Source organism: Stylophora pistillata, chromosome 2, assembly GCF_964205215.1.
Source record: "Stylophora pistillata chromosome 2, jaStyPist1.2, whole genome shotgun sequence".
Taxonomy (NCBI): domain Eukaryota; kingdom Metazoa; phylum Cnidaria; class Anthozoa; order Scleractinia; family Pocilloporidae; genus Stylophora; species Stylophora pistillata.
This window is the reverse complement of record NC_142520.1, coordinates 37,078,136-37,105,914: the sequence shown is the minus strand read 5'-3', so window position 1 is coordinate 37,105,914 and position 27,779 is coordinate 37,078,136. Positions and strand designations below refer to the sequence as shown.

General features: G+C 38.2%; 2 protein-coding genes across 2 annotated transcripts; both read right to left on the bottom strand.

Moving 5' to 3' along the window:
- Positions 1–575: 575 nt before the first annotated feature.
- Positions 576–27,779, bottom strand: LOC111329435 (putative G protein-coupled receptor CG31760). The gene is made up of 10 exons (XM_022934146.2): positions 24,582–27,779; positions 23,121–23,247; positions 21,969–22,304; positions 21,503–21,571; positions 20,760–20,869; positions 20,203–20,417; positions 19,653–19,791; positions 4,326–4,431; positions 3,428–3,571; positions 576–1,501 (listed from the first exon to the last, which is right to left on the bottom strand). The coding sequence occupies exons 1-10, from the start codon at positions 25,403–25,405 to the stop codon at positions 1,268–1,270; spliced, it is 2,304 nt and encodes a 767-aa protein (XP_022789881.2). The 5' UTR covers positions 25,406–27,779; the 3' UTR covers positions 576–1,267.
- Positions 8,777–11,432, bottom strand: LOC111329436 (uncharacterized). Its single transcript, XM_088751260.1, has 2 exons — positions 11,245–11,432; positions 8,777–10,415 (listed from the first exon to the last, which is right to left on the bottom strand). Exon 2 carries the CDS (start codon positions 10,413–10,415, stop codon positions 10,053–10,055), a length of 363 nt encoding a protein of 120 aa, XP_088607386.1. The 5' UTR covers positions 11,245–11,432; the 3' UTR covers positions 8,777–10,052.

Here is a 27,779-nt window from a genome sequence, read left to right as displayed (position 1 = left end):
GACAGCTTTGGAAAGGTAATTCCACCACGAAACAACTGAGTAAGAATCCCTCAATCGTATCTCTCTATCGATTGTTGATGAAACACTTCACTTAAAAAATAAAAGATTCCATGTTATAGTGCATCTGTTCAATAAATTAAATACACGTAGATCACTGATGATGTCAAAATGTGGTCAGAACAAAGTGGCACACGATGCACAGATGACTGGTGTCAGAGATCTTTTTACCACAGTATAACGTGTTCTATGGTCTGTTACAGACCCAGAGTGATGGAATCTATTTGTTTTACATAAAAACGAAATAAAAATGTGCTAATGGTGACGTCATCTATGCGTCTGTCCTCCATTAGATCATAAGGAAAGACCACTCAAAATGCGTGTGTAATTCAGCTTATCACGTGATAGTCATATCAATGTAACTTAGTCTCTTACATTTATTCCTAGACAACGGCTTTGTTTTAGAATAATCTGGGGTTGTACGGAAATCTATCTAAAAAATACGATTGATTGCTCCTACATTTTGAAGAAAATCATGATGTTAAAAGACTCAACAAAAGTGATCAGCAATACACAAATAACAAAACAGTCTGTGAACTTTATTCTGTGCGAGATGCATGCATGGTGATGGAATTTAAGCAACTGAATCAACAAAGAAAACATGACTCGAATGATGACTGTGACAATCAATCGCGATATATTAAAAAATCATTTACACTAAGTTAAGATTCGTGTTTAATTTGTGGTATTGGCTTTTGTAATAGGCAGTAGGCCATTTTCGATATATCAGAATTCTAACATGGCTCCGAGTCTAGGGAGAACAAAAGAAAAGAGATTAATTATTCATCCCTCAACCTCGAAGTGAGATTGACCTTTACTATCGCGAAAATGGCCTGGTATCCCTTTCATTCCCCGAAGTGATTAACATGTAACTTCTCCTTATACTCGGCTATTCCTACGTTATCCAACAAATGGGTTATGAAAATACTCAAATTTTAAAGTGGAAATTGTTATCTTAATCTGACAGCAAATTCTCGTAACCTATTTACAAGGATATGTGTCGCAGCCAGATATTGGGATTTAAAGGTTAGGGTTAACGCGATGTCTTACTCCACTCTTTTGGAGCTATCGAAGATCTTAAGAAAACATCATTGGTAAAAATGAGGAACACGACGATGCAAAAATGTAAAATCGAGAATATGTTCAAATGGTTTGTAATTTCGGACGTTTGAAGAGCTATGCTGCCAAAGCATTGCTTTAGAAACCGTCGTCAAACAAAGTCACTTGCAAGTTCTGCCGCTGGTGAGTATCTTTGCGGGCGTTTCGCCCTTGCAGAGGTCACCAAGCATGCCTTGCTTCCATTGTTGTTAGGTGTCGAGCTCAAGAGGGATGGAGTGGATCCGCCAAACAAAAGGGATGAAGAGCGACCCAGATGCCTGTTTCCAGCCTCCATGTTGACGGTTTTCATCTGTTGAAGCTGACCATAAAGTTTTCGTATTTCCTCCTTGATAAAAAAAAAATGTGACAATTTCAACACACGGGAATTTTCATTTCGGCGAAGTTTTTAGGATAAGTTTAGGCAAGATGGTCGTTAAGTCACACTTTGAGTAAATTGGAAGAATTAGCCAATGATCAATTATTTCTTAATTAAGCACTTCTCCAAAATGGCTATTCGTGATCACGGCCAATCACAGTAGACAAATATTACAAACGGTCCGTAACTTATTTTAGAACTCCTGCAGGGACCCGTTTCTCGCTCGAAAGTCCCGGTAACCTAAGACGCCTGTAAATCTGTTCTGTTTTCTTTCAAGATGGGATCTCAAATGTTTTGGGAATTATATAATAAAACCAGCAGCTATAGAAACAAAATGAACTGATTAGGGTGTCAGAGCTTGCTTCTCCATTTTTTTACTTTTGATTTTAAAATATGGCTTCGGGCCCGTTAAGTTACCGGGACTTTCGAGAAACGGACCCCAGGGTCGGGTTGTTCAAAGCAGGGTGGGTTAAGGTAACCCCCCCCCCCTCCAGGGTTAGTGTGAAATTTTGATTTTAGATCTGAAAGCTTTGAAAGACAATTCAGTTTAACAACATTTGTATATAATTTGATGATTGAATGCTCTAAATGAATTAGGAAAATTATCCCTAAATGACTTTTAAACAGAAAAATATAGGTTCCTAGATTAAAATTTAACCCTGGATTGGCGCTAATCGGTCTTCGAACAACTGGGCCCAGGAGGCTTTGCAAGATTGTAAATTTATACCATCAATGTTTTAACATAGCCAAGATCTTACTAACGCAAGCCTCGCGCTCTTTCGACCTTAATAACCGATTGCAAGACCTTGATGTTTTCCATGAACCACGATTAAGGAGTTAGTTAAAAAATGCGAAAGAAGAACATTAGAGCAAAGCTCTTCCTTGAAAATAAAGATATTTTTCAGTTCTTGTGAACTTTTTTTAAGCGATCCACCCCCAATCTCCGAGACTTTCTCGATTTTCTATCATCTGCGCAAATCCTGTGATGTTCTGTGTGTGTTGGGTTGATGAACTGAAAACTTTTAATTAATTATAAGGATTCAAGCGATGCTGTCCATGATGCTGAAGGTGACCGTTCGGAGTTCCGATCGTTGACCAGTAGATAACCCAACAAGATTGACATAAAGGTACCAACAACACTGCCTTTTCATGCCACATACATAAGACATGGAGAAGAATTAACAAATGGTTAACACCACAGCGTACAGTATTAAGTTACGAATGCACACAGGAGGTTGCTAAGCACGAAAGAAGCATAAGAGATGCTCAAGACGATAGCCGAGAGCAACCCTAGCTTCTTGAGTACTTAGCAAAGCTCCCAAGCAGGGCCCGCGGAGCGGATTTTCAAGTGGGGGGGGGCTAATGCAAACGCGTTAGCGTGAGCCAACTAGGGGGGTCCGGGGGCATGTTCCCCCGGGAAAATTTAAAATTAAAGTCTTCTGAAATAGCTTGAAATGGATCTAAAACTGCCAAAAGTGAGGTTAATTTTTGATTCTTACAAAACAACGAGTAACAAACTGGCCTTCACGTTTGACCAAATTTAAATGAATAGACTAACTTCTAAGTAAAAATAAATAGTGATTTAATCAGCCAGAAAAGTGAGGGGCTAAAGCCCCCCCCAGCCCCACCCTCTGCGCGATCCCTGTCAAGTGCATCCATAACTCAATAGTGAGCGCTGCGGTGTTTATTATTTGTTTTACACCATAAAAAAACAATTTCTTGCAAAGCATTTTCTCTCGTCAGCAGTGTTTACCCATAAGCAAACAGTAGACACTAAATTGACAGATCATAGCGTGCGCTTTACGTGATTTATGTTATAATAGTGCATAATATGTTAATAATTACTGCTTTTGACGCATGGTGAGCTGTAATTTGGAACAATTCTGAAAGAGTTACCTTAAGGTCTTCATTTTCTTGGCTCAAGTTCACCGTCCCCTCAGAAGACTGTCCAGCTGCCATATTGAGGGCAGCCCCTTTTACGGACGCAATCCTTCCACTTGTATCAAACACGTCTCCGCGTCCCTTGATCACACGTATAATCTACATGAAAGTATTTAATTATGAGAAAATATCTTTAAAAGCAAGTGTAGAGATTACATAGAGTCAGTGTAGCGATCCATTCAGCTCAGAGTTTATCCCGGTTTTTAATTCATGAAGTGATTAAGAGTATTATCAACGGTAAATAAGGTAAACATCATAAGTGTATGAGAGGGTAAATATCAATATTTCGTCTGGTGATCCTAACAGTTCCCTTTTATATTCTTGCGTTGAGAACGGTCGTGTAAGAGTAAAGCATTCATCAAAGAAACACAACTGCACGATAAAGCCAGCTAAGGTTTGAACTGGAAGCTCTCTCGTTCCAGAGCACAGCGACGGAGCTAACCACTGAAGCCCTACGTACATCCTCCTCTCCTCCTCTCCCCCAATTCCCCCCCCCCCTCCCTTAAAAAAATCAATAAATAAAAATAATAATAAGAAGAAAAATAATAAAAAGAAAAGAAATGGGGAAAGCAGTAAAAAAAAAAAGAAAACCGATAATTAGACCTCTTTATCTTTCCCTTAGCGTCTTGTTTCCATACTAAACGATTCTGGATCACCCTCTACCCCAAAGGATTCTGATAAGCGAGAAGAAAGGGCAGAGGTCTGGTCAGTATACCCTCCTTCACGGCTAACACAGTGTCCTCGCTGTGCCCCTTTATATCTAGTACTCTGCGAAAGAACCAATCAAACGAAGGCGCCCATGCGATTTGTTTCAAAGAATGTGTCATCAGCTTTTATTTACTAAGATCCTCACCTTGGGAACAAATACGAGCCCAACCAGAACGGACACAGCAAGCTGAACTCTGAAGAACTCCAGCAGGTAAATCATATCAGGACCCGCCAGGTCTCCGATGAAAAGCCTGCAATGAATGACAGGGTAGAAGGTTTTTCAGATCCTTAAGTTACAAGATGTCAACTGCAAGTAAAATAAATCCCGAAAAAGGATAAACTGTCCAAAAGTGGGGATGGCTTAGTCTAAGACAGAAGACTGAGACCAGTGGAAAGAGTGTTGGAACGGGTGGTTTGATTATTCGGGTCAGAGCAGCTCTGGAGAGGAACGTTGTCAGTATAAACAACTGACGCTTCGAGAACCTCATTCATCATCAGTGTCTGCTTCGTGAAAACTGACTTGTCATTTTTGCCTTACTTTTAATGGCTGGAATTCTCGATTAGCAATTAAGTAGGTCGCGATCGGGTTTGAGGGGCCTACTCGTAATAGTGGAGCACGTTTTGCATCTTTTACTTAACAAAGGTAGAAAACTCCACATTAAAAAAACCAAAGGAAAAAAAATTGAAATTAACGGCGGGTGAATAAATTAGGTAAGTCTTAAATTAGGAGTCATGCGTTTTAAGACAATAGTTGCGAGCGGGCAGAAAGCTAAAACACTCAGTGATCATCAACTACGTGATTCATTAAAAAGCGGGTAGTCTTTAGAACATCTGCGTTTAAAGGGGCTGAATAGTAATTCGTGAGAAGCTAACTTATTAGTTTTTCACACATTGAGTGAAATGTCACGAATGTGCATGACATGAATAACAAAATGGTAGTTTTAACTTGAGTGAGTCGGATCATGTGAAATTTTTCTCGATTGCTTTGAATTCGTCCGAATGGTCCTTTAATGCTCTCTTTAAGTATCTTAAAGGAAAACTCCTTACCCTACCTAATAGAGCCGGAACCATTGAGAGATCAACTTAATGGAAAATATAGCAAAATGAAGTAAAAATGCTCTGGTTCACCTGTTTTAAAGCTTTGCTCAAATACGAAAATTTGAATCTGAAGAGCCAAAACTACCGCACAAAAGTACTGCCCTGCAACCTTTTTTCTTTTTTTTTTTTTTTTTATTCTGTGAGTGACCTCTCAACTGAGGCTTTTTCCTAATCATGAAGCCTTCGCAGTTCAATTTAACCATTGAGATAACTCCAATAGCCTTTGGGCGTGGAAAAAAAAACTAAAACAATTTCAAGAACATTCATGAATGAATGAATTATTTCCTCGTCAGCTGCATCACCACTCTATTATCTCTTTAACGCAAATGCTGACGCAAATTGCTGCTAATAAGGCTATGAATTACGTAGGTAACTTGACAATTGACGCAAACAGACGCATCGCTTTAAAAGATAAATTACCCATTCATTTCCGAAGCTTAGGCATCTATGTAAATAGAGCCTTAAAAAAGAGACACGTCTTTCAAACTGCAAAACAGAATGCCTAGGCAAATTTCTAACTAGTCACCAGAAAATCCAAAAAGGTTAAGGAAAAAAGTCTGCTAGGTCACATGGAACAAAAGTTGTCCAATGTTTAAAGAGGCTCAGTTCCTAAAGAAATTGTGGTATTGCATAAGTGGGGTAGTGCAAAATAATTTGGTAAATTGGCCACCGTAAAGAGTTTTTTAAGCTGTGACGCTGAACGTTCGTCCTTCGCCAAAGCAAATGAAGAATGGCTAACGCTCAAAACGCCAGCTTACTACTAGTTTACGGTAGCTAATCATTACATTATCAACTCACTTGATAAAACCAAATTATCTTGCTTTCGAATGTGCGTTCATTTTTCTTGTGTAAGTAAGTTTTCACCAGTCATCACCGAGGGTTCTATACAGTTTAGGTTTGGAAAAGGATTTCAAAAAACCAATGAGAGACATTAATTGAAAGAGTAGAATGAAAGATAAAGTAGTGCACTCTTTACTGTGTTCAAATATACCGAGTTTGCCTCCGAATTAAACTTGACATTGTGCGACTATATTGACAATAACTACTGCGACTCATGTTTATTGCAACAGCAACGACATGCGACGGGCACGAAATTGAAACAAAAAAAAAACAACAACAAAAAATGCCTTAGATTACAAGCTTATCAAAGTCGCTTCGACGCAAATGTCTAGCGGTGCAATATACATTTTAGTGAGAAAGGCAAAAAAAGAAAAAAATTATTAAAACGCATTTGAATGTTTCGGCCTCGCCTCAAGAATTATACGTGCACTAAATACAAAGAATTAATTGACTATTATACAGCATCTAATTGCATATTTACAAGAACGTGTGGCCTGTCAAAAAGTGATGTTCCATCTGACAATCTCCGGAAGGAAACCAACAAAATGCTTTCAAATACCAAATAATTTGATTAATTTTGATGAAGATAAAAATCATCAGCACCATTTTTACACATTAATTCTAGGAAGGAAACAAAAATAAGTCCTAATAAATTATTTATCATAGGAAAGACCAATTAAAGATTTCTACCGAGGCCGTGTGGAGTATTATGTTTCTATTTGATTCTGATAATAATAATAATAATAATAATAATAATAATAATAATAATGAGTACAAAATAAAAAAAGAAAAGAAAAACGGAATTTTTAAGACGATAAAAATATTGGATATATCAACAAAGTTGAAATGGTCAATTAGCCACCGTAATGATTACAAAAGCTGACGTTTCGAGCGTTAGCCCTTCGTCGGAGCGAATAAAAATATTGTTTCGTCGTCCCCACTATATAAACTATTCGAATAGGACCTCAAGTCAGTTTGTAAGTGGAAGTTTAAGAATTCTTTATACAACTTTAATTCACGTTGGACAAAATTCCTCATTCTTATAATTATAATTAATCATAAGGATTATTATAATCATTATTATCATCGATATTATCATCTATTATCTTATATTATTGTCTTTTATATCATCTAAGTTCCTTTCTCGAAATTGTTGGTTACGAAGTGCTGCGCGGAAACTAGAAATATGGCGACTACTTTTGCCTTTATTATTGTTACTAATTTCTTTGATTTTTATTTCATAAAACATTCGGGAAACATCATCCTACTACAACCAATAACTTTTAGCAAGCCAAAACTGTCAAAATTAAGATCAATCTGTACTGTTTCAAGATAAAAGAAGAAGAAAAAAGTGAAATGCTAAAACAAACATTTGTTAAACGTGGGGAAGGAAATTGACTTCAGGCGTAAAACGTCATTAAAATAATTACCTGCCAACACTCAGCAGGCATGTAAAAAGGTAGTCACGCGGAGGGGGATACGTGACATAAAAGAAATGCGTGACAATAAATTTAATAAATTGCGTGACGAAGAAAATGTCATATGTTTCGTTCGCAAAAACGCGGGAGAGAGTATCTCCCGCAAGACTAAGGCTTAGCACGTCCAGACCACGGAACGTGATCGCGAATAATGATTTATTTTAAGAAATGTGAAGCATATGAACTTGTCATTCACAGGCTCATTCCGTTCGCAAGAACGAATTTAATCAGTTTTATTAATAAAGCTTGTATTATTCAAGTTTGAGCCTTAGTTCATAATTCAGCGTTTGAGATCAAGAATTCAACAAAGAGACGACAAACAAACTATCCATTCAGTCTATTTTACACGACTAAATATAAAGTCTTCATGTGTGTCTTCTCTCAGTGAATGGATTTGTAACTTGACCCATTTTTGCCTAAATAAATGCAAGAATTGAGTGCATCGAAGGACAGCGAGAAAGTGCTGGATAAAAGAAATTGAATTTAATGAGGTAAAGCTGGCTTAAAGCTCCATTTCTTTTCTCATTAAAGGCAGCAGGCGACGTCACCGTACAATGGGTGACGTAGCGAAGTTAATAAAGAAGTGCCTCTTAAAAAATACGACTTTGAAATAATCTTTTGGTAGGGTACGCAAACAAATAAGAGATACTAAAAAACAGGTTAAGGATAGAAGGGATTAACGCGGATTGTTAAAAAAATTAGCCTTAATGTTTCCAGGTCGAAGAATTAAGATGTAACACCCCAAGTTTTCATTAAGGATGGAAGATAAGTCCAAAAGAGCGTCCCTGTTGTAACCAACGAATAAGTGCTGATTAAGTGAGATTAAGTAAGAGGAAAACATTGGAGAAAAAATTCTGTGGACAAGAAAAGTTTGTTTGTCAAGGGTGGATTTTGGAAAACACGTGCTTTAATAAAAGACACTGACGAAGAAAATGATATATTTGTTCGGAGCCGAGTGCTACAAATGAAAAACATAGTCTATGCAGTATCAAGGTTTACTTAGAAAGTTACTGATTCAAGGTGTTGTTAATTAAAGTTAGGGCAAAATTAAATGGAAACTTATCGAGTCGGTAAAAAAGATATGTCGCGTACCATTGTTGATCGCGTAATACGCATTATTAAGAAACGGAATAACCTAAAATTAGTCCCTCCCTCAGTAAATAACAAGGAATGATACTCGTCTTCTAAAACTGAGTTTTATTACATGGTTTCTTTACATGGAAGATTTTTCATTGTCACGAATAAATAGTTAACAAGAAATATTGCTGAAAAACCATCAAATATACTTCCATGTTTTTTGTCAAATTTTTAATCAACTTTATGACTTGTATGCAAATTCGATGAATTTTTTTTCCCTAATTTTCACCGTTCTGTTTATTTCGTCCAGCGACAGAGTGAGTTGAAGTAGGGCGGTTTCAACCGAATCGTACGAGGTGATGTTTCTTCCCCGAAACTTATTACTCCAATGTACATCGTTGTTATCATTAAAAACTGTTTTGTGCGCTGCACGGCGATCGTGACTCTTTCATGTCGAAGAGTTTTTCCTATTGGTAAATTGTATAAACTCGAAAATATTATCTTCGGTTTTAACAATACACCTTTTACGGCAGTTCGTCAAGGAAGTTTTTTTTTTCCACGGCAACAAAAAAGAGTCGTATGCATTAGCGATCACAAAGGCCATTGATAAAGAGATTGATTTTTCAGACGATAGCTAGCGAATAAAACTTCGTAAACGTTTCAAATTGTAAAACGAATGAATGAACATATGCCGTCTGTTTGTTTAAAAGAAAATAGAATTCTGCATTATAGCGTATGAATATTAATACAACGAATTTTGTATTTACATGCTCCTCGCCTTAGTTTACTGCAAGGGCCTATTTTTATTGAAAATTCAACGGGTTTTCGCGATAAGTCGCTAAATAAACTCATTCCTAAATTGAACATTTTTAATTGTTCGCCTCGCTGGTTGGGTTCTACTTGTCTCGGTAAAACATACACTCGCGTCTTGTAACTGCCCTTGTTTTCTCGTTATATTTCACCTTGAAAACAGCCCAATCGAAATTCGCCTCTCGTTCTGTGCAGCCGTGATATCGGCCCATGAGGAATTGTGGCCACAGCGCCGACCTGCTTGCTTGCTTGCTATTTTGGCCAGTTTCCATTTTCTTCAAAGGAATTATCTGGCTGCCATCCATTTCGTTTCTGGAAGACATTTAGTTCACAAGGCAGGAATTATGAAACCCACAAAGACAGATCAACAATAAATATCCACAAAAAAAATTTAACGAGGAAAAATTGCATCCTGTCCTCGTTCATAGGTTGTTCACATTTCACTATATTCGTCGAGCGATGAAGCGAGTCCAAGAGGACATGAATAAATTTTCCGCGTCGATTCCATAAAACGATGTTATTTTCTGGTCAGTTTCAGTAGAAAAATTTCAGTGGTTTCCAACCGGTTTCTATATCACATTGCTTGTTGTCCCAGTTGCCACTGACGTGACGGCGTTGCTCGCTTTAGTTGGGTTCTCTAAGGCTAGCATTATATCATGGTGTAAGTCTATGTGTTTCTTGTGATCGGAATCGCTCGCTGTTTGAAACATCTTAAGTTCGCCGATTTCCTGTAAAAGTTTCAAGGTGTCTGCATTGACCATTTGAATCGTCGGAGCGAGTGTCGCTTTGTCCTTGTTTCCTTTCTCCTGTGTTCGATTCGAACGCTTTCCAGATGCTTTGTTCGACGGAGAGTTTTCCTTGGGAGAAGTCTCTTCGTCTTGTCGTCGAGACGGCAAGCATCCCATTATGCGAATCTTAAAACACTCTTTCATCTAGAGGAGAAAACATCGCGATAACACAGCATTAATATTCAGTTTTGCCGCCGAAGAATTGGCATCCCAACACGGTATCCGCCGCTAAGCCTGCAGTTGTTCTGATCAGTTTGTATTAAGTATTGGATAACATTTAATTATTAACCAACGCTAGCAGACGTGTTTGATAGCAGATGACGTCATTTCGTGTTATTGTCAGAGCGAAAAGGACTCAAGGAAATTTTTCGTGTTTCGCTTTCTCGTTGCGAAACATGTTATCGAAAGTAGAAATTGATCTTGCATTAAAAAGAGCAAGAATTAACTTCCAAATAGCAAAATATTAATCCATGGCTTTTGTATCAGTGAAAAGGTCAAGAAAAAAAGGTACATAATTGAACTATGTATTTCCAAGTCCCGAAAATCTTAGACCAATATTCAAATTGTATTCAAAGTTCATAACAGCTGATTTGATTCACACGGACGTACATTGTGTCTTGAGGGCGATAAGATCGCCAAAAGAGAGTACAACGGGCAAAAATAAATTATCGACGACATATTTGTTTGAGTTAAATTAAAAAACATATAGGAGTCGCTAGGGATTATTCATACACTCAGTCACTCAAAGAGACATGTGTAATCAAAGAAGATTAAAACCACAAATAGAGTAAAATACATGTCCACACACATCTGATTTTAGTGGAGTTGCACGTTCAAACAGATATCGATGGCTCTTTTAGCAAACCTAGTTAACGGCGTACCGTGCGGACTTCGTACTTGTGAAAATTCGTACAAACATAAAATCCAATTTAATAGTGAACGAAATAATTACGACTTTTCACACATTACTCACCTTTCCTATTGTGAAAAGACAAGACCAGAGCGGTATTCACTTAGTTACGGCTTGACAAAAGAACACCTTGTGTGTGTGTGTGTGTTGGGGTGAAGTGAAAGACTAACAGTTCGTATCAGGACGCGCTAGTAGCTTTTGATCAACACAAGAAGTGGCTTGTGAAATAATGAACGATTCAGTGCTTGCTGTGAGTGGGCTTATTTGTAAAAAGACCGTTTGACGTCATAAAATGCTCTCACATTAATAAACACTCGATAGGAGGTCACGCACTGTGGTTGTCAGTCACGCCTTTTATTTCTCAGACCTAAAAATATGACCCTCTGAAAAGAAAAGTCTCGGACGGAAGTCAAAAGATTTTTCAAGAAGAATCCGGCCGTCATTTCCACCCGGCAACTATCAACGCTTCATGGCGTTCCTTTGAACAAAGTTGGTCTTAACGTGACAACAAGCTCGTAATGATATTCGAGTTATTCACTGTTTGACACTACTAAGGATTTATGTACAGTGATATTTTTAGATCGAACACTAAGGTTTCCATTAGCCCGTGACTGCAAAAAAAAACGTTCTCGTACATTCACCCGAGATGATGAAGTAGAGCGATTTAAAATACAAATTCAAAATGTATTATTTCCACCGTCGCGTGTTTTCCCGAACGTTCGATCGTTGCAACGTTCCTTTCAGTAATGACGTGCGTAACGAAACAATTAACTTCGTCAATGGCAAATTAAAGCAACATTAAGTTATATCATTTTGCTCGCTGCTTCAGGGCAAGTGAAAGTATTTCACACGCAGAACAAATGAGACTTGAAAGCGATATAAGCCGTTTGGTGACGCAATTGTTCCTTGAGACATCGAAAGGCACGTATCGCATCAATCTACAATCATGATCAGATAAAACTTTCGCTGCCTCTCTAAGCAATTTGGAAGAGGGTAGATCCACAGGCAGCTTAGAGGGATAAAATGATCATTCAAAATGACAATGATAACAATGAATGTAGTAAAAATTTAGAAAAAATTAAATTAGATAAATAAATATAACAATCACATCCCATTTGGGTCGCAGTAAGATTACGAACTTATCCGCTTTTAAGATTTCCAAAACTTTCTCAATTTTGAAACATTCAAAATTTAAAAAAACAAATAAAATAAAGGGGGCACTGCTGTTTGTGATAAGATGATCACTTAGATTATCGAGTACACTTGATGAAGTAAACTTTCGATCATTAACGCGTACGCAAGGAATAAATAGAATTTCAAATAAAACAGATCAATACCAGACGAACCAGGAAATCCACAAGCGATATCATTGACGGTGGAAACCTCTAAAATTGTTAAATGACCGAACACCCACGCACGCAAACATTTTGCCTTCTCACGGTGACAGTTGGTGAGCTGGCAGTTTAGAGGCGAGAAAGCAAACTGAAAGAGACGTGGGCTAGCCTTCCGTTTGGAAAGTACTGATTTCACGAAGGAAACCTTCATACATGTATTGCGAACGATCAATGCAGGAAATGGGCAATACTTTACGTGGTGGAAACTTGTATTGTGGTTAGCCAAAGCTAAAATAGGGAAGGAAATGGTCAATCACTAATAATAGAGATGCCAGATACATTCCGAAGATCAAATGTTGGACGTGCGAACATACAAGAGATTAATATATATATACAAGAAAAAAAAATTGAATGGATGAATAGTCAAAAAAGATCTGTGTACTTTCAGTTTAATTGTTTTCAGCAGATGATTACGTAGGTCACACTAAGGGCATAGCAGTCCTCATTAATTCAGTGCCATAGATGACAGAAGGTGTATTTAAACCAATGGAGGAACAACACTTGAGTAATATCATGGAAGGGAAGCAATTTGCCTCAGAGCTTACGATTAAAATTACGATTTTTTAAAGTAAAATATATATATATATCAAGAAAGTGAGATAAAACCACATAAGAGTGAAGATTGTTTAGGACGAAAAAAATTTATACGGATTTATGACTAACTTACTAACTTGCGAACTAAGGGTTAATATATTTCTTTGAATTGTGCAATATACATGAACCGTAACGTAGCAAAACCTCTTTTTGTAGTAGTGTTGTTGAAGAACGGTCCTTTCATTTTCTTTTTAGTATGAAACACCCTAAGGCTTAATTTCCGGCATTTCCGCGCGATTGGGAAACCTGATCTGCTCTGAAAGTCGATTTAGAAGAACGAATAGCGACTTGTTTACCCGCACTTCGTAAGAGTAAATGTTTGTCTCGATAAACACACAACTCATGACCTCAAGTGGCTCCTTCAAATTACATAAAAGAGAATCGATCAAATATCAGAAAAGAATGATTAATGAAGAAATAATGATATCTTACAATTTTTTCCAAATCCACAGATCATTTACGATCGAATTCGTCAACAAAGTTGAATTTCAAAACAACGAAATCTTTAGTGAATGAGAAAAATTCACCCTTTATCGGCATCATCAAATAAACAGTCCCTAAACACTTCACTTCCTTAATAAACAGATACAATTTCCTTGGGTTGCATCAGCGCAATTATTATCATAACGTTTTCCCAGTGAGTATGCCAGAATTGACTCTGGACAGCGGAAACAATCATGACAACAGGGCGAGGGCTCACTCCATTTCTTTCGTAGCTTAGCAACAGAGCTGGTGCAAATTAAAAAAAGGTTGGCGGGAATAAGTCAAACAGCTCATGGAAATTGCGACAGAAACACTGCTGACAAAAATTGGGTTAAGATTGAAACACTTGCCGTGCTATATTGTTTCAGATTGGCTCCAGTTTCGATGTTGTTGTTGAAAGGACCATCTAGATAGGTTGTCGTGGTTGTTAGCTGTTGTTGCTATCGTCCTTGTTGCTTTTTTTTTTTTTCAATTCATTACGACCAAACGCAGACTTGGAACGTTTAAAGCAAAGCTGGATAGGCAATAAATACTGACGAATAAAATCGACTGTTGAATTATATTATTATAGCCGGTAAAAAGGACTTGTCCTTGAGGCAACCCCCCAGAAAATGATCAAAATGCTTTTTTCGTCTAATTTAATTCAAAAAAGGGGCTCATATCAAATATAGTTTCTCAGAGAACGGCGATGACGTCAAAAGGTGAAAAATTTTGCCCATGGGAACAATTTCCCATTCTGCACCCAAAATTGGCCACGAAACTCGTTAACAATATCACCCGTAGAGCATAGAGTGAAAAATCATGTATTTAGTTAAGTCAGAGTTGAGATTTTATCCTATCATGTTTACATACCTTGCGTATTACTTAGATTTTATGTTTCTAATCTGTTATCTATTTACGATGAATTTTATTTTATTTACTTTTATTTTACAGGTCCTCACAGAATACCACTCTCCAGTGATGTGAGCCCCTTTATAAAGACTGTCATTATTATTATTATTATTATTATTATTATTATTATTATTATTATTATTATTGTTACAATATCATGCACCCCTGAATCAAACATTAATGTCAAGATAATATATAGAGAATGATCACCAACTAAAGAAGCTGTTGATTGTTGAAAAAATTCTCCCTGTCAGCGCCTTAGGAAATGTATAGAAAACAGTATGGAGAATATGCATACTGATGTGATAGTGTAATGGCTTAATTAATGAAACAAGAGGTGGCTTCTCCTTTTCAACTTAGCGAAAAAACTACCCTCCTTTTCTGAACTTTCTACACAGACAACAAGATAAAGTGCCGGATATTCAAACCTTTTCACTCCCCCAGGGGAGGGGGGTGGGGGGGTGACTCAAAGGATGTATCTCTTGCCACTATTCTATTGCAATTATTACAAGCCGAGATGCGATTTGAACAAAAGAAAAAATATTAAGAGTTACATTGTTTGATTTCACACTAAAATCTCAAAGCAAGTCATAGAAAAGGTTCGTTGCAGATAAAGCAGAGAGTTGATATTCAGATCCCGGCAGCGATGGGGTTAAAATTAAAAGTGTGTCAATTAGTTACGTTCGACATCCCTCTCCTATTGTCGTTATTTTTGTTGTTCTTGATGTTGTTCACATCTCATCCAAGAGTATTATCAGCACTTGTGCAATATAATTCAAAAGATCTTGGATCAAAAACATAATTAAACCAGACTGGATTGAAAATGTTTTGTTATGGGAAGGAAATGACATCAATCAAATTGTGTAATTAGGAAAGTAGGCTGTGGTAACCAAAAAACTGATTCATTACTCGTGTGATTTATAAATACACCGGGCAACCCTGAGTGCAACTTGTTCTTTACTTAGGGTCTTAAAGGTCTGCAGTTAGCCTCATTGCGAGAACTAGCTAAATACTACCGGTTCTGAGGACTAAAAATTAACCATTCGTCTGGTCTCAGGAATTCTTTCCACCAAATCCACCAAAGGCTCTCTCTGGGTTCGCGGAACCAGCCGCTGAAATCAGCCGAAGCAATTTGTCCTCTCGTGCGCGTTTTCAACAACCTACGAGCTATCAGAAACTGTTCACAGTTATACAAGATTCGCGTTAATTTTAGCAAACTGTTTTCTAATAGGGATCAATATAAAATTACTATCATATTTTGGGTTGATTTTGTGTTAATATCAGGAAATAAACAAGACCTTCCGTTGGAGGCTAAAGATAGACTGTCTCCAAGACAGCGATGATTAAAGAAAACAGGCCTTTCAAGAAATAGTTTTGTGTATCGTCAAGAGGCGAAAAGTATATTACTCGCCTAGTAAGCTGTAGCGAACGAAATACTGTGCGTTGTGTAAGACCGTACGTGTATGTCTACGAATAGTTAGAATTTGCGTCGACTGAGCAGACAAAATGCTGAACTTCTTTTGTTGTCGTTCCCGAGCGAACTGTACGTAGAACTTGACACTCGAAAGCTTAGAAACAAACATGTATCAGTAATTTTGCGATAAATAGACCAACATAAATAAATTCTAAAAAAAAATAATGACTAACCTACAGAGAAAAAATACGTAAAAAGGCGGTGTAGTAACGAGGTGGTTCATTCACAGTGAGTAATCTTCCACTAGGGAATCTGAAGCTACCGGAAAACAAGTTCATGTTGGATTTTTAAAGCACAGTCGAACATGAATAACCACATGATTAAATCCAAAATTGTTTTACGACCAGGATATCTTTACCATAGATTACAAAACAGTTTCTAAACGCAAAAGAAGCGTAGTCACAGTCTGCACATCTTAACTTTAGCCGAAGTTTTGCAAATTTGTCAAGTACAAATTTCTTAAACCCTCTGAGTCCAACTTTATCCGTCCTGGCCCCTTCTTTTCTTTTATCATATTCTTGCGTCTTTTTTGCTTGGCAAACTCATCGAGCTCTTCGTTACGTAATAATTAAATCTTTAATTAAACGCTAAGAATGAGGAACCGCGTCTAACTGCTCTTTAAAGTCATACCGTTAAATCATTAAATTACGATCACGAGAATAAAGGGTATGATGGCTAACTTAAGTTTAACCTAAGAAGCTTTGATTGTTGAACAAATTCACCTTGTCAGTAACAAAGGAAATGCATAGAGAAGAGTTTGGAGAATATGGATAGTAATGTTAGTTGCATAGTGTAAAGTTTAAGGTTTAAAAGTAAAAATTCAATGAAAAGTTCAACATTTGCAATTACCTCCCGTGAAGCCATGTTTGATATGACTTTGAAAGTGAGTGTTCAGTTCTTGAAAACAGAGTCAAAGCGGAATGGAACCATTGTGGACAGACATGCATAAAATTAATTTAAATTCAAAGCAATCTTGTGAGCGATGCCATCCTTTGCAATGTTTTATGCTATTGCTCGAAAAAAACAAAAGGAAAATGTTCATGTTTTGCAGTTTTTTCTTCTGCGGATGATCAAAACGACAATGAAAAAGATGAAAAATTCATTGCTAAGCTTACATGAAACTTGACGACATCACCTTTTCTTCCCTTGTATTTTGAGGGAATATTCGTATGAATCGTGGATTACGTTTAAGATTTACTACATTATTCATCAAGGAAGTATCACTTCACACCATCAAATTTTTTTAATTGAAACTGTAGTTATTTGAAGAATAAACTTCTGCAATAAGTCAAAAATGTAGGACGTCGTCGGGCACTGAAGTCATATTCGAAAAGTTCAACCGACAAAGTGAAAGTATCCAATGCACTCGTAAAAGTAATATTCCAACCGCGAAATCTTAAAGCTGTTCTTCAGTCGTAACCTGATGGTACACTGCAAAGTGCAATCTATTTCTTTCTCTCAGTGCGCGTGCCCACGATCATATTCAAAAAAAAAAAAAAAAAACAGTTATTTATAACGAGAAAAAAAAACCTTAAGAGCCTTCAAAATTCAGTCTTATCAGGAATTCACCGACTTGAAACTTCGTTCTTAAAACCAAATATAAACTTGACAGTCTTTTGACCTCACGACAGTACTCAATCAAAAGTAATCAGGGAACAGCTTTTGACGAAAGGGTTTGTGGACTATCGATGACGCACCTTGTGGCTTTCCGCTTTCAAGATTCTCACCGCAAAATAGTTACTTACTAGAACACATGTAAAATGCCGCGTGTTGCTGCATTATTGAACTTTCCGTTGCATATTCAAAGATCTTCACATCATTGCTGTATTTACGTCATAACCATCGAAGGTCATGAACTTGCATCAAGTACATGTCTTTAATTAGAAGACAGACGTTGGTGTTGAGTTGAGAATGAACAACATCACCACAATGTATTACTGATTTCAAAATATTTCATTTTAAGGGAATTACATTGAATCTTATCTTATCAAAAGGAACAGTTGGCTTTCCCCAATCCATTTGGAAATCGCCTGTAGATGCTTAGCAAAAAGGGAACCAATAAAATAATTCGCACAGAATGGAATGGAAAACTCCAATATCTCTGAAACTAATATAACCGATTATGAAGCGGGCAATTTCTTATTTCAATATCAATTCATCATTGAGCAAGTAGACGATGACAACTGATAAAATTGTCAGCCAGTGCGCGTTATCTCGGTGTAACCTCATATTCTATTCACTGATCAAAGCGAAAATATCTTCCCTTGCCAATATGCAAGCAGAGTAACAGAGTCAGCAAGAGAGACTAAACATCTTCCGCTTTCGATCGATCTCGCGCCATTTTTAGGTCAAACAAATGTAGCGCGAATTTGTTTTCCAAGGATTTCTTGGCAGAATTCACTTCTTGACTATAGTGCCAAGTGTTGCATCTAACATAGTGCATTCGTTTGGACACAACGTCCAACATCTTTCAATATTGTTGAATTCAACAATTTGAAATGATGTGGAATCTGTTAGGCCAGGCCTTTAAGGAGAGGCGTACCACAGAAACAATACAATTTCATCTTCGCCATTAAAAATGTATGGACTGTCTGACACTGACAGCAGTTTTCATCCCCAAAGAATAACCTTGCCTTACTACACTTGTCTTGAATGTGCTACAAATTCGACCACAGAAACCACCATTTTGAATATTTTTTAGAAACCTAACAACTTACCTGTGACGTCACAGTCTTTCACTTCTCTTTTTACCATCCCTTAAAGATTTTTTGAACAAAATCAGGCTCCACAAAAGGACGCTTTTGACTCCAAAAGTGAGAAGAAAAAAAATCTATTTCTGTTTGTTACTATGTTTTACCGCGATAATCTGAGAAGCAGTTGTTTAAGGGCTGCGTAAAGTGGTTATGCAAGTGCGGCCAGGTTACCGAGTCCTGTGATTACTGAGGTTCGTGGTCATAACTTTTAGGAATCTTAGAACGCAGCTGGCGTCTTGTTTTTATGTACAGGTAGATATATGGTTTCTGAGGCATGCTTCTCCTTAACTTTTTGGAATCTTATAATACAGGTGGCGTCTTGTTTTCATGCACAGGTAGATAAATGGTTTCTGAGGCATGCTTCTCCTTAACTTTTTGGAATCTTATAATACAGGTGGCGTCTTGTTTTCATGCACAGGTAGATAAATGGTTTCTGAGGCATGCTTCTCCTTAACTTTTTGAAATCTTATAATACAGGTGGCGTCTTGTTTTTATGTACAGGTAGATATATGGTTTCTGAGGCATACTTCTCCTTAACTTTTTGGAATCTTATAATACAGGTGGCGTCTTGTTTTTTATGTACAGGTACATATATGGTTTCTGAGGCATACTTCTCCTTAACTTTTTGGAATCTTATAATACAGGTGGCGTCTTGTTTTTTATGTACAGGTACATATATGGTTTCTGAGGCATACTTCTCCTTAACTTTTTGAAATCTTATAATACAGGTGGCGTCTTGTTTTTTATGTACAGGTAGATAAATGGTTTCTGAGGCATGCTTCTCCTTAACTTTTTGGAATCTTGTTTTCATGTACAGGTAGATAAATGATTTCTGGGGCTCACTTCTCCTTAATTTGAAGTAAGCAATAAGGTTAACCATACCTCGTAATCTTGAGGAAGAAAGTGACCACCGTCAAGTTGTAAATTGACCAGCTGATAAACTTGCTCTCGTTGAAGGCGGACGGCGCTTTTCTGACGTTATAGCACAGGTGGATTCCCCAGAACAAGAAGAGTATTTCAACTAACAAAGGTGAGAAAGAAATTCAACAAACTCTACTCAGCGCGTGGCAGGAAAACTGCTGCAAATAGCGGGGGGGGGGGAGTAAATGATGGAGGTTGTTACCCTTTTTCTATAAGATGTTTTATAAAAACAAGACCGACACACGACAGACAAAGGTAAGAAAAAAAATTAACTAAAACCCAACTCAGGGCATGACAGGAAAATCTTCTACAAATGGCAAGCGGGGATAGTAGACGATGGAAGTTGTGATCCTTTTTCTGGAAGATATTTTAAAAACACGACCGACAAACGTTTTGATGGCGAACCTTCGGGCCTAACGTAGAAAGCAATTTGGAGATTTTTTGTTAAGTTGTTTTTTTTTTTTTCTGCTGTTTTTTTTAGAAGAGTACATGGGGCTTGAGTTAAACTTACAGATCAAAATGGCGTGGTCCCACCAGTCAAAGGAACACACATGGAACTTAAGATCCCCAGGCATCTTCATTTCTACCACGTGACTTGGGCCGGCTAGTGACCAGGCCAACAGATAAACCACGTACAACGCCAGGATCGGAGCGAGGCGCTGGATGAGGTGGCGATCAGTGAGCTTTATCTTCTGCGCAGATTTGACACGAAATATCACGGAAATCCTGCAAGAGACAAAAATGAACAGCACACTTACAGTCTTCACTATGCATCGTACGATAACCTCTGCTAACTGCCACAACTGAGATTCGTACGCTGTGATTAGTCAATTTAGTGCACTCTAGAAAAATTTAATACACACTTACATAAAGCTTATTTAGGCCAATATATTTCTGCAGAGGAGACTCTGATAGACTCTGGCCCGGTATCGCAAAGGTCATGGGTTCGAATCTCGCACAAGCCTGAATTTTTTTAAATAGACGGGTCAGGGTTTGTGAAAAGTGGACATTGTCATGAGGTCGACTAGAAGATACAAAAAACCTTTACATGAACAAGAAGAGACTCACCTCCAAGTTTTGAGAAGCAATGACGTAAAACCTAGTCCGAATCCAATATGGCGAAACCAAAGACGAACAACACAAAACGTATTCTGCGGTTCGGGATACAGCACAAGAATCTAACATGAAGGTAACAGAGCCACAGTTATAGTCACGGATTTCTGTCAAAAGCCTTTTTCCATAAGCGGCTACCGATGGTGTTACAGACGGCCGTGTCCGGAAAAGGGGCCGTAGCCCGCTCCACAGTGCTGGCAGGCTAAACAGGTGGCCGTAAGAGCTCTTATTTTGGGTGGTAGAGGACTGGAAACCAGCTTTTATTGCAACCTCTGTATAGCAATTGTAACTTATCATAAATACTACTCAAATCAATCAGTTATTCTTTTGCTGTTGTTGTTCTTTCTACGCATAACATAGTGTGTTAAATTTGCTTGTTCAGTAGCCAAACTGATACTCTACGTATCTCACGGCTTTTTTTTTTCTCTACATTTTCTAAAAATATACACTTCTAAATCTCTTTTTAGTAATAAACTTAATAATCCTTTCTATTAAAGCCAATGTTAAAGTTCACTCGCGTTGAATGTGTCTAAAAGACGCGAACTCAACGTCTTGTTTGATCTGGCCGCCGTTTTTTTCGTCACCTGAGGTCAAGTATAGTACTAAGTATATTTTAGTGTACACAGTGATTACAACACAGCCTATTAAGTCTTCAAAGACTCAAAGTGCAACTCAACTCACTGTGGGACTCGACTAACCTCACAATACGACAACATACACCCTGCTAATATAATGACAAGGAAATGGGGGCTGGCCGTCTTCACAACCTGCAAAATAAAGGCGCATATGCCGTGTGAATTGCTTCTCAGCTAAGCGCGGTTTCTGTCTAAGGCTAGAAAGGCATGTGTCCTCAGATCAATGTAAGCTAGCGGTAAACTCGTTACGATATTTCTAGAGAGTATAAGAACAAAAATTCCGCATATTTTGAGTTTACCATGTAATAGCAAATCTTACTATGTTGAACTCAACCAAACTTTCTGCCCTACTGGTTCCCTCCATCCTCAATATTCTTCCTATGAGTGGAAAAATGATAAACTTCCAGGCAGTTTTTAAACAAAACCGGCTGAGAATCTACATTGTTAGAATGTTACATAACCATATTACTACCGCCCAGGGAGGGGAAGGGAATTGCTAACTCACTTCACATCCAAGCAAGAAATTCACCTTCAGTTCCCGAAAGTACAAAATAAACGCACTTATTCCAATGGCGAACAAGATAGAGACTACAGTCAAACCCATCAAGGCTCTCCTTAGCGGCCAGTTTAGCGTTACAATGCACGGGGAATTATCCACGCAAGCCTCACAACCAGGTTGGCACTTGATACATTGGAAGGAATCTGGATTCGAGTAATAACTGTGACTTGGGTCAACGGCTGCAGCCTCGATTTCAGATCCGTTGAAATATTTCGCGGAAGCGGTGACGTTCGGAAAATAGTACCCAGACCTACAAACGCACTTGTATGAGCCGGCCCTAAAACCGAGTCCAGTTACAGGCTTGCACTGTTTTTAAGTAAAAGAGAAAAAGTAATGAATCGATCAATATCAAACTAAATAGCTAACACCCCAGGTACATTAAAGCTAGAAAAAATTTAAGGCTGTTGTGTTGAGCATGATTGCAAATTGTTTCCTTCATAAATTTTGCTAAAACCGTTGACTTTAAATTTGGCACAACGAAAATACAAATTATAGTGATTATATGAGCTTCATGCAAAAGACAGTTTCCGATTTCTGCTTTTCATTCGGCAAAACCTAGCTTAACTTAAAATGTTTTGCTGATGTCAATGTAGCACATGATGTGAACATGTACAGGGCATGTGAAAAACGCTACTTTGACTGATTTTTATAGGACGAGCGGAGCACGGCTGCTTGCAACTCAGGTCTGCGCACGAAAACTCTCGGAAACAACTTTACTGCAATCTTATTCACGGAGTCCGCGTCTCTTTTGATATTGACGTGACACTGTAATCTAAGATGGCAGAACTTTCGAATATTGAGAAACGCAGGCTGAAACAGTTTGCAAGGAGATAGAAGTAACAGAGCGCGACGCCAAACTTCTATCGCAAAATGCAGCTTTCGCACGACAAGCTACATGTCGTATTTTTATGCTTGCTGGCTAATCTTCAATGGCAACCGTCGTCGTTCTGCTTTTGTTATGGTTACAGGACATCGTTGCTACAACGTTTCATAAAACGTTACTCATAAAAGTCCCTCCATTTTTAATTGCGCATCATGTCGCAAAAGTGTTAATGACTGCTCACCAAGTTAATTCAAGTACTTTATTACCTTATCAGTTCATGACATGCGTAGTTGCCTCACCTGAGTGGTTTCATTTTTACATCGATGAGTACCAGCAAAAATCTCGAACTGAAACTTGCCCCCTGACTCCTTATCACATTGATTAATGTCGACGTTCGTAAGAGCGATATCAATTGTAGTCATACCCCTGGAAAGTTACAGAAGGCGTACAAATGGTGAGAATATAAACCAGTGATTGGAGCTGGAATATATATTACATCTGATAAGTATGAAAATGCACTTGTTGGCTCGTTTTCTAAGCAAGTTTGTTCTTGGCTTGTTGGTCCACCAAAGAGTGCGGAGAAAGTGAAGGAGATTCCATAAGGAGAGCGGTCAAACTCCACGCATGCGCACGCGCTTTCACGTCGTTTTTAAGCTGTCAGAACCAAGTTGTCTCACACGAGTTACAAACGACCACACGAACCAGCAAGTCACGATTTTTTACATGCGCATAACCTTTAGGATAAAGCTCAAACCAGAATAGTAAATCAACGGGGATATCCGTACTTGAATAAGCTGTGTTCGAAAAGTCTTGAGTTTTCCTTTTCGCTCTTTTCTCTCTTTGTACAAGTTTCTATGGACATTCCAATTTTCTTTCGCTAATTTTGCGCGGGAAATTGGATCGTAGGCGGCCAAAATTGATCTAAAGACGCATGCCCGACGTTTGACCGCTGTGCTGATTGCAGATAGCCTGAGAGCAACGATCATGGACATGAAACCACTTTATAGTAGGCGTTTAGACCTAAAAATTAAATTGAATTACAGTTCTCTAAAATAACCCTTTCCCATTTATTTCACTGTTGTACAATCACAGAAAACAAAGTGCAACCAGTGTACAGGGGGGGAGGGAAACAAGGGCATCCGGGATATAAATAGTATTCATATACATTGTATCAGTATTCAGAATATTGCAATGTTAGTGGTGCTGTACCGACAATTTTTTATTGAATGTAATTGCATGTCTCTCCCGGCCTAACTCTGTTGCCCTTATGATACGATTCCCACTTGTTCGCTTTGACTGAAAAACATTCTGGTTTGTGGGCGAATTCTGAGTAACTGGCATTGTATCAAGATAAAGTTCTCCATGTTAGCTGATAGTTGTCAAATCCCACCACGTGTTTCTTCCTGATACCGTACTGGTATCATATTGTGACTAGAAGTTCAGGTTGCCTCAGTCGAAAGGAAATGAGGTGACAGTTACAAATGCAAACAACTTCCTTGAGACTCGGAGAAAGTCTGAGTTCGAATCGACTTTCGACAAGGAAGTTAATCCGATATTTCTGACTTCTGTAATGCCAGGGCTCAAAAATAAAAATTGATTTAACCAGTTAAACCCACAAGGAATCCCATTTAACCACTGACTTTTCTCTCGAATTCAAATGAATATTGACCGTAAAAGAAAAATTTTTACTGTAAAACTGAAAGAAAAACGAAATTAAAGTATAATTGAATAGAACATCTTTTTATCAAATTTCCACTTACATGAAAGAGATTGATCCATTACGGTCTTGGCTGCCCAGTATGGGGGAAGTGTACGTTATTAACCAAGCTCTCGCCGTTGTGCACTCGAAGTAAGGACGGCTCCATAGTCCATCTTTAGACTCCACAAACTTGTGTGTGAGTTTTAGCCGTGTCGATGCGGAAGAAACGTTATTTTGCTTATAAAAGTACGTTGTTCGCTTCGGAAAAGGTCTTCCGCGTGATTTAAACTTCATTAGCCTCACAAACGCTTCGTGAAGATAACTCCATCCGGCAGACAGATCTGTGACTTTAATGAAAGTATCGTTTGCGTTTCTATAGGCGTACGGTGCAAAAAACGAATTGTCTATAAAGCTATTGTTGTCAAAAATGATCGCTGAACCTACAATAACCTGGTCGTTTTCAAGGTTGTTCCTTACGATTGCGTGGAGTACTTCCCTATGCGTCTTCAACACATTCTTTCCGGAAATATTCAAAGTTTTAGCAGAGCCTGTTGGTAACAGATCAGAGATTAAATTAGCAGTTCGGATGGCGAGATTGGCTTGTGCAGTATAGACGCTATTCTCGTATTTAAAATACAGAAGCTTCAAGCTTCTCTTGGCCAGCATTGTTTCGCAGTCGACAGTGCCATGATGCACCTCTTCGATGGCTTTTAGTGCCTCTCGCGCTGTCATGTTAAAGGCTCCAGCTCGGTCGTCTTTCACCGGAAGACGGTTCGGGTTGTCGATAGATGGATCGTCTTTGTAAAGCAACTCATTTGCTTCGTTGCTACCGCGAATATGTGAAAATACGGCGAACGTACACAGCCAAACCAGTATGTCAACCATTCCTGCGATTCTACCAACTGTCTAGCGTCGCAAAACTGTTTGTTCTCGTCTTTCAAGCCAGTTTATCGAAATGCAAATCGATGTTGCGATCCAAGGTGCTAATGGAATTTACACAGACCAAAAAGAAACCTTTTGAATGCGAGCGACGAAACAGAATAGATCCAGAGCAAACAGACACATCGAATGTACATGCTCGTTGACAGATTACCCAGGGATAGTCGTGTAGTTAATTACAAATCATAATTGTTATCAACTCAAACCACCATCGAAACACTTGATACACGTCACTGTAACTCAGAACAGGGTAGCAGTTTGTTTAGGTCGTAACCAATAAACTTAAGTCAACAATCGCGAGTAATATTTTCGAAATTAGATGACCGCTTTTAATAACAAGGTAAGCGTAGAGAAAGATTTGTTAATTAAGAACGATTGTGTATTAACCTCTTCCCTTCGGGCTATCTCGTCCTTTCTGGTCAATTCTCCCTTGTTCCGCACTTTTGACTGAAAGATTTTGTTTGACAACGTGAATTGCACCATTGTGACAGGGAAATTAATAAGTAGATTGCAATCAAACAGTCAAAATTAAAAAAACAGAAAATTGTCGCCGGTGGTGTTAGAAATGTTTGATTAGGATTACGTCGGTTCCCTCTGTTAAAACAAGAACTGAATTAAAATGTCTCTAACACAGAATCAACAAAACGCACAATTTGAACTGTCCGTAGCAAATTTCGATCAACGTAAAGTAAGTTAATGAAATCTACGTGTCTGTTTAAGCAATTGAAGGAGGGAACTTAATTAATGGTGCACTTTTCTTTAAGCGCAAACAGGAGAGAAATATCCGGCACCATAACATGTCATCTCGTTGATAAAAATGTTCGATACAGACCTTCTCAAAGTCTGACGCTTTACCTTGGTGCGCGCGTCGAACATTTAGATTAGTGGGAGGCGAAGAGCAAGTAACACGGGAGAAAAATGGCCGTTTCTATGCTAGAGACGTTAAAGTCGTCTGTTGTAAAAACGGGACGCACAAAAGTAGACGACCTTATTTAAATAAGTAGATTTTTCTGTAAAAAGGACTAGGTTTTACTCTCGGAAGACACTGGACACGAGTTAAGGTGGCTGGTACCAGTTTTCATCTTTTCGATGGTTTGTAACTTTGAAAGAATACAACAGAAAGACTGACCAAGGCCAGTTGAACACTTTTACGGGGTTGAATTATGTAATCATTGGTAATCCAAAAATAGGTGTCATTTCGTCACCAGTAGTTTCCATGGCAACGCTTTCATAGGCTTATTCAGACGCATTTTTTATCTTGTGGCTTAAATAATCCGAAAACTAACCCGGTGACCCCGTGATTTTTTTCAGTGATTGCTTCTACCACTTGAAAAGGAAAATGCACAAAGACTTTTAAAAAATTCTACGGAGCGGAACTTCAGAAAATCTAGAAAAAAAGGCAATTTTCACACATCGCAAATTTCCTTCCGTAAAATTTTCTAGTTTTTTTTTCTGATGAGTCCCTTCGACGTTTTTATCATATTGGAACAATAAAAAGAAGGGGTCACCGGACTTGTTTTCATGCAATAGCTTTCGTGAGTTTAGCAATTTCCACGCGCGTTCTCACCTAGTCAAAAATTTGGATTCTATAAGATCGACATTTGCTCATGATCTGTTATAGCTACCGCTGACAATTGCGTGTGCTCGCGCGTGCGCCTACGATCTGAGGTTTACAAACGTAAATTCGCGTTTACTGCTAAGAACATCATTAAACAGCTGTCAAAGACAGCCTCCCGGGCTCATCTTTAAAATCCTACACACGACTTCTGGCTACATCATATTATTTTCCTTGAACTTTCAAAGTATTCTTCTACTTCAGGTAGATTATCCTTCACTTGAGTTCTTCTTTTTTTGCCGTCGCAAGATTTCATATCGGTTGAATAATCATTTTAGATGTGAAGTGAAGCAACTTTACTTCTCCGAAAATCGTCTTTTTTAGCTTAGTTTTTATTTCCTGCATTCACAGTGGCCACTCAACACAACAAATACACGCTCTTAGGTAAACTTCTCACAAAAGTAGAAAAAATCCACGCGCCGCTATCTTTGTTTTGAATTTTCATCTTTTGATCTCGCGCTTGTTTCGCACGTTTCTCTCGCGCGTCACGCAAAAGTGATCTGCTCCCCGCGCGAGAAAACTGGTACGAGCCACCTTAAAGCGGCGCCAAAAATGAACTTCAAGCCCGCGAAATGCGAACAAATTGTTCAAACTCTAACATGACGGCGGCGTTACAAGTCTATTTTTCGGCGTCGCCAAGAATGGCATGACTTAGAAATGCAGATGTTCGTAACACAGAAAAGTGCATCGAGAAAGCGAAAACTT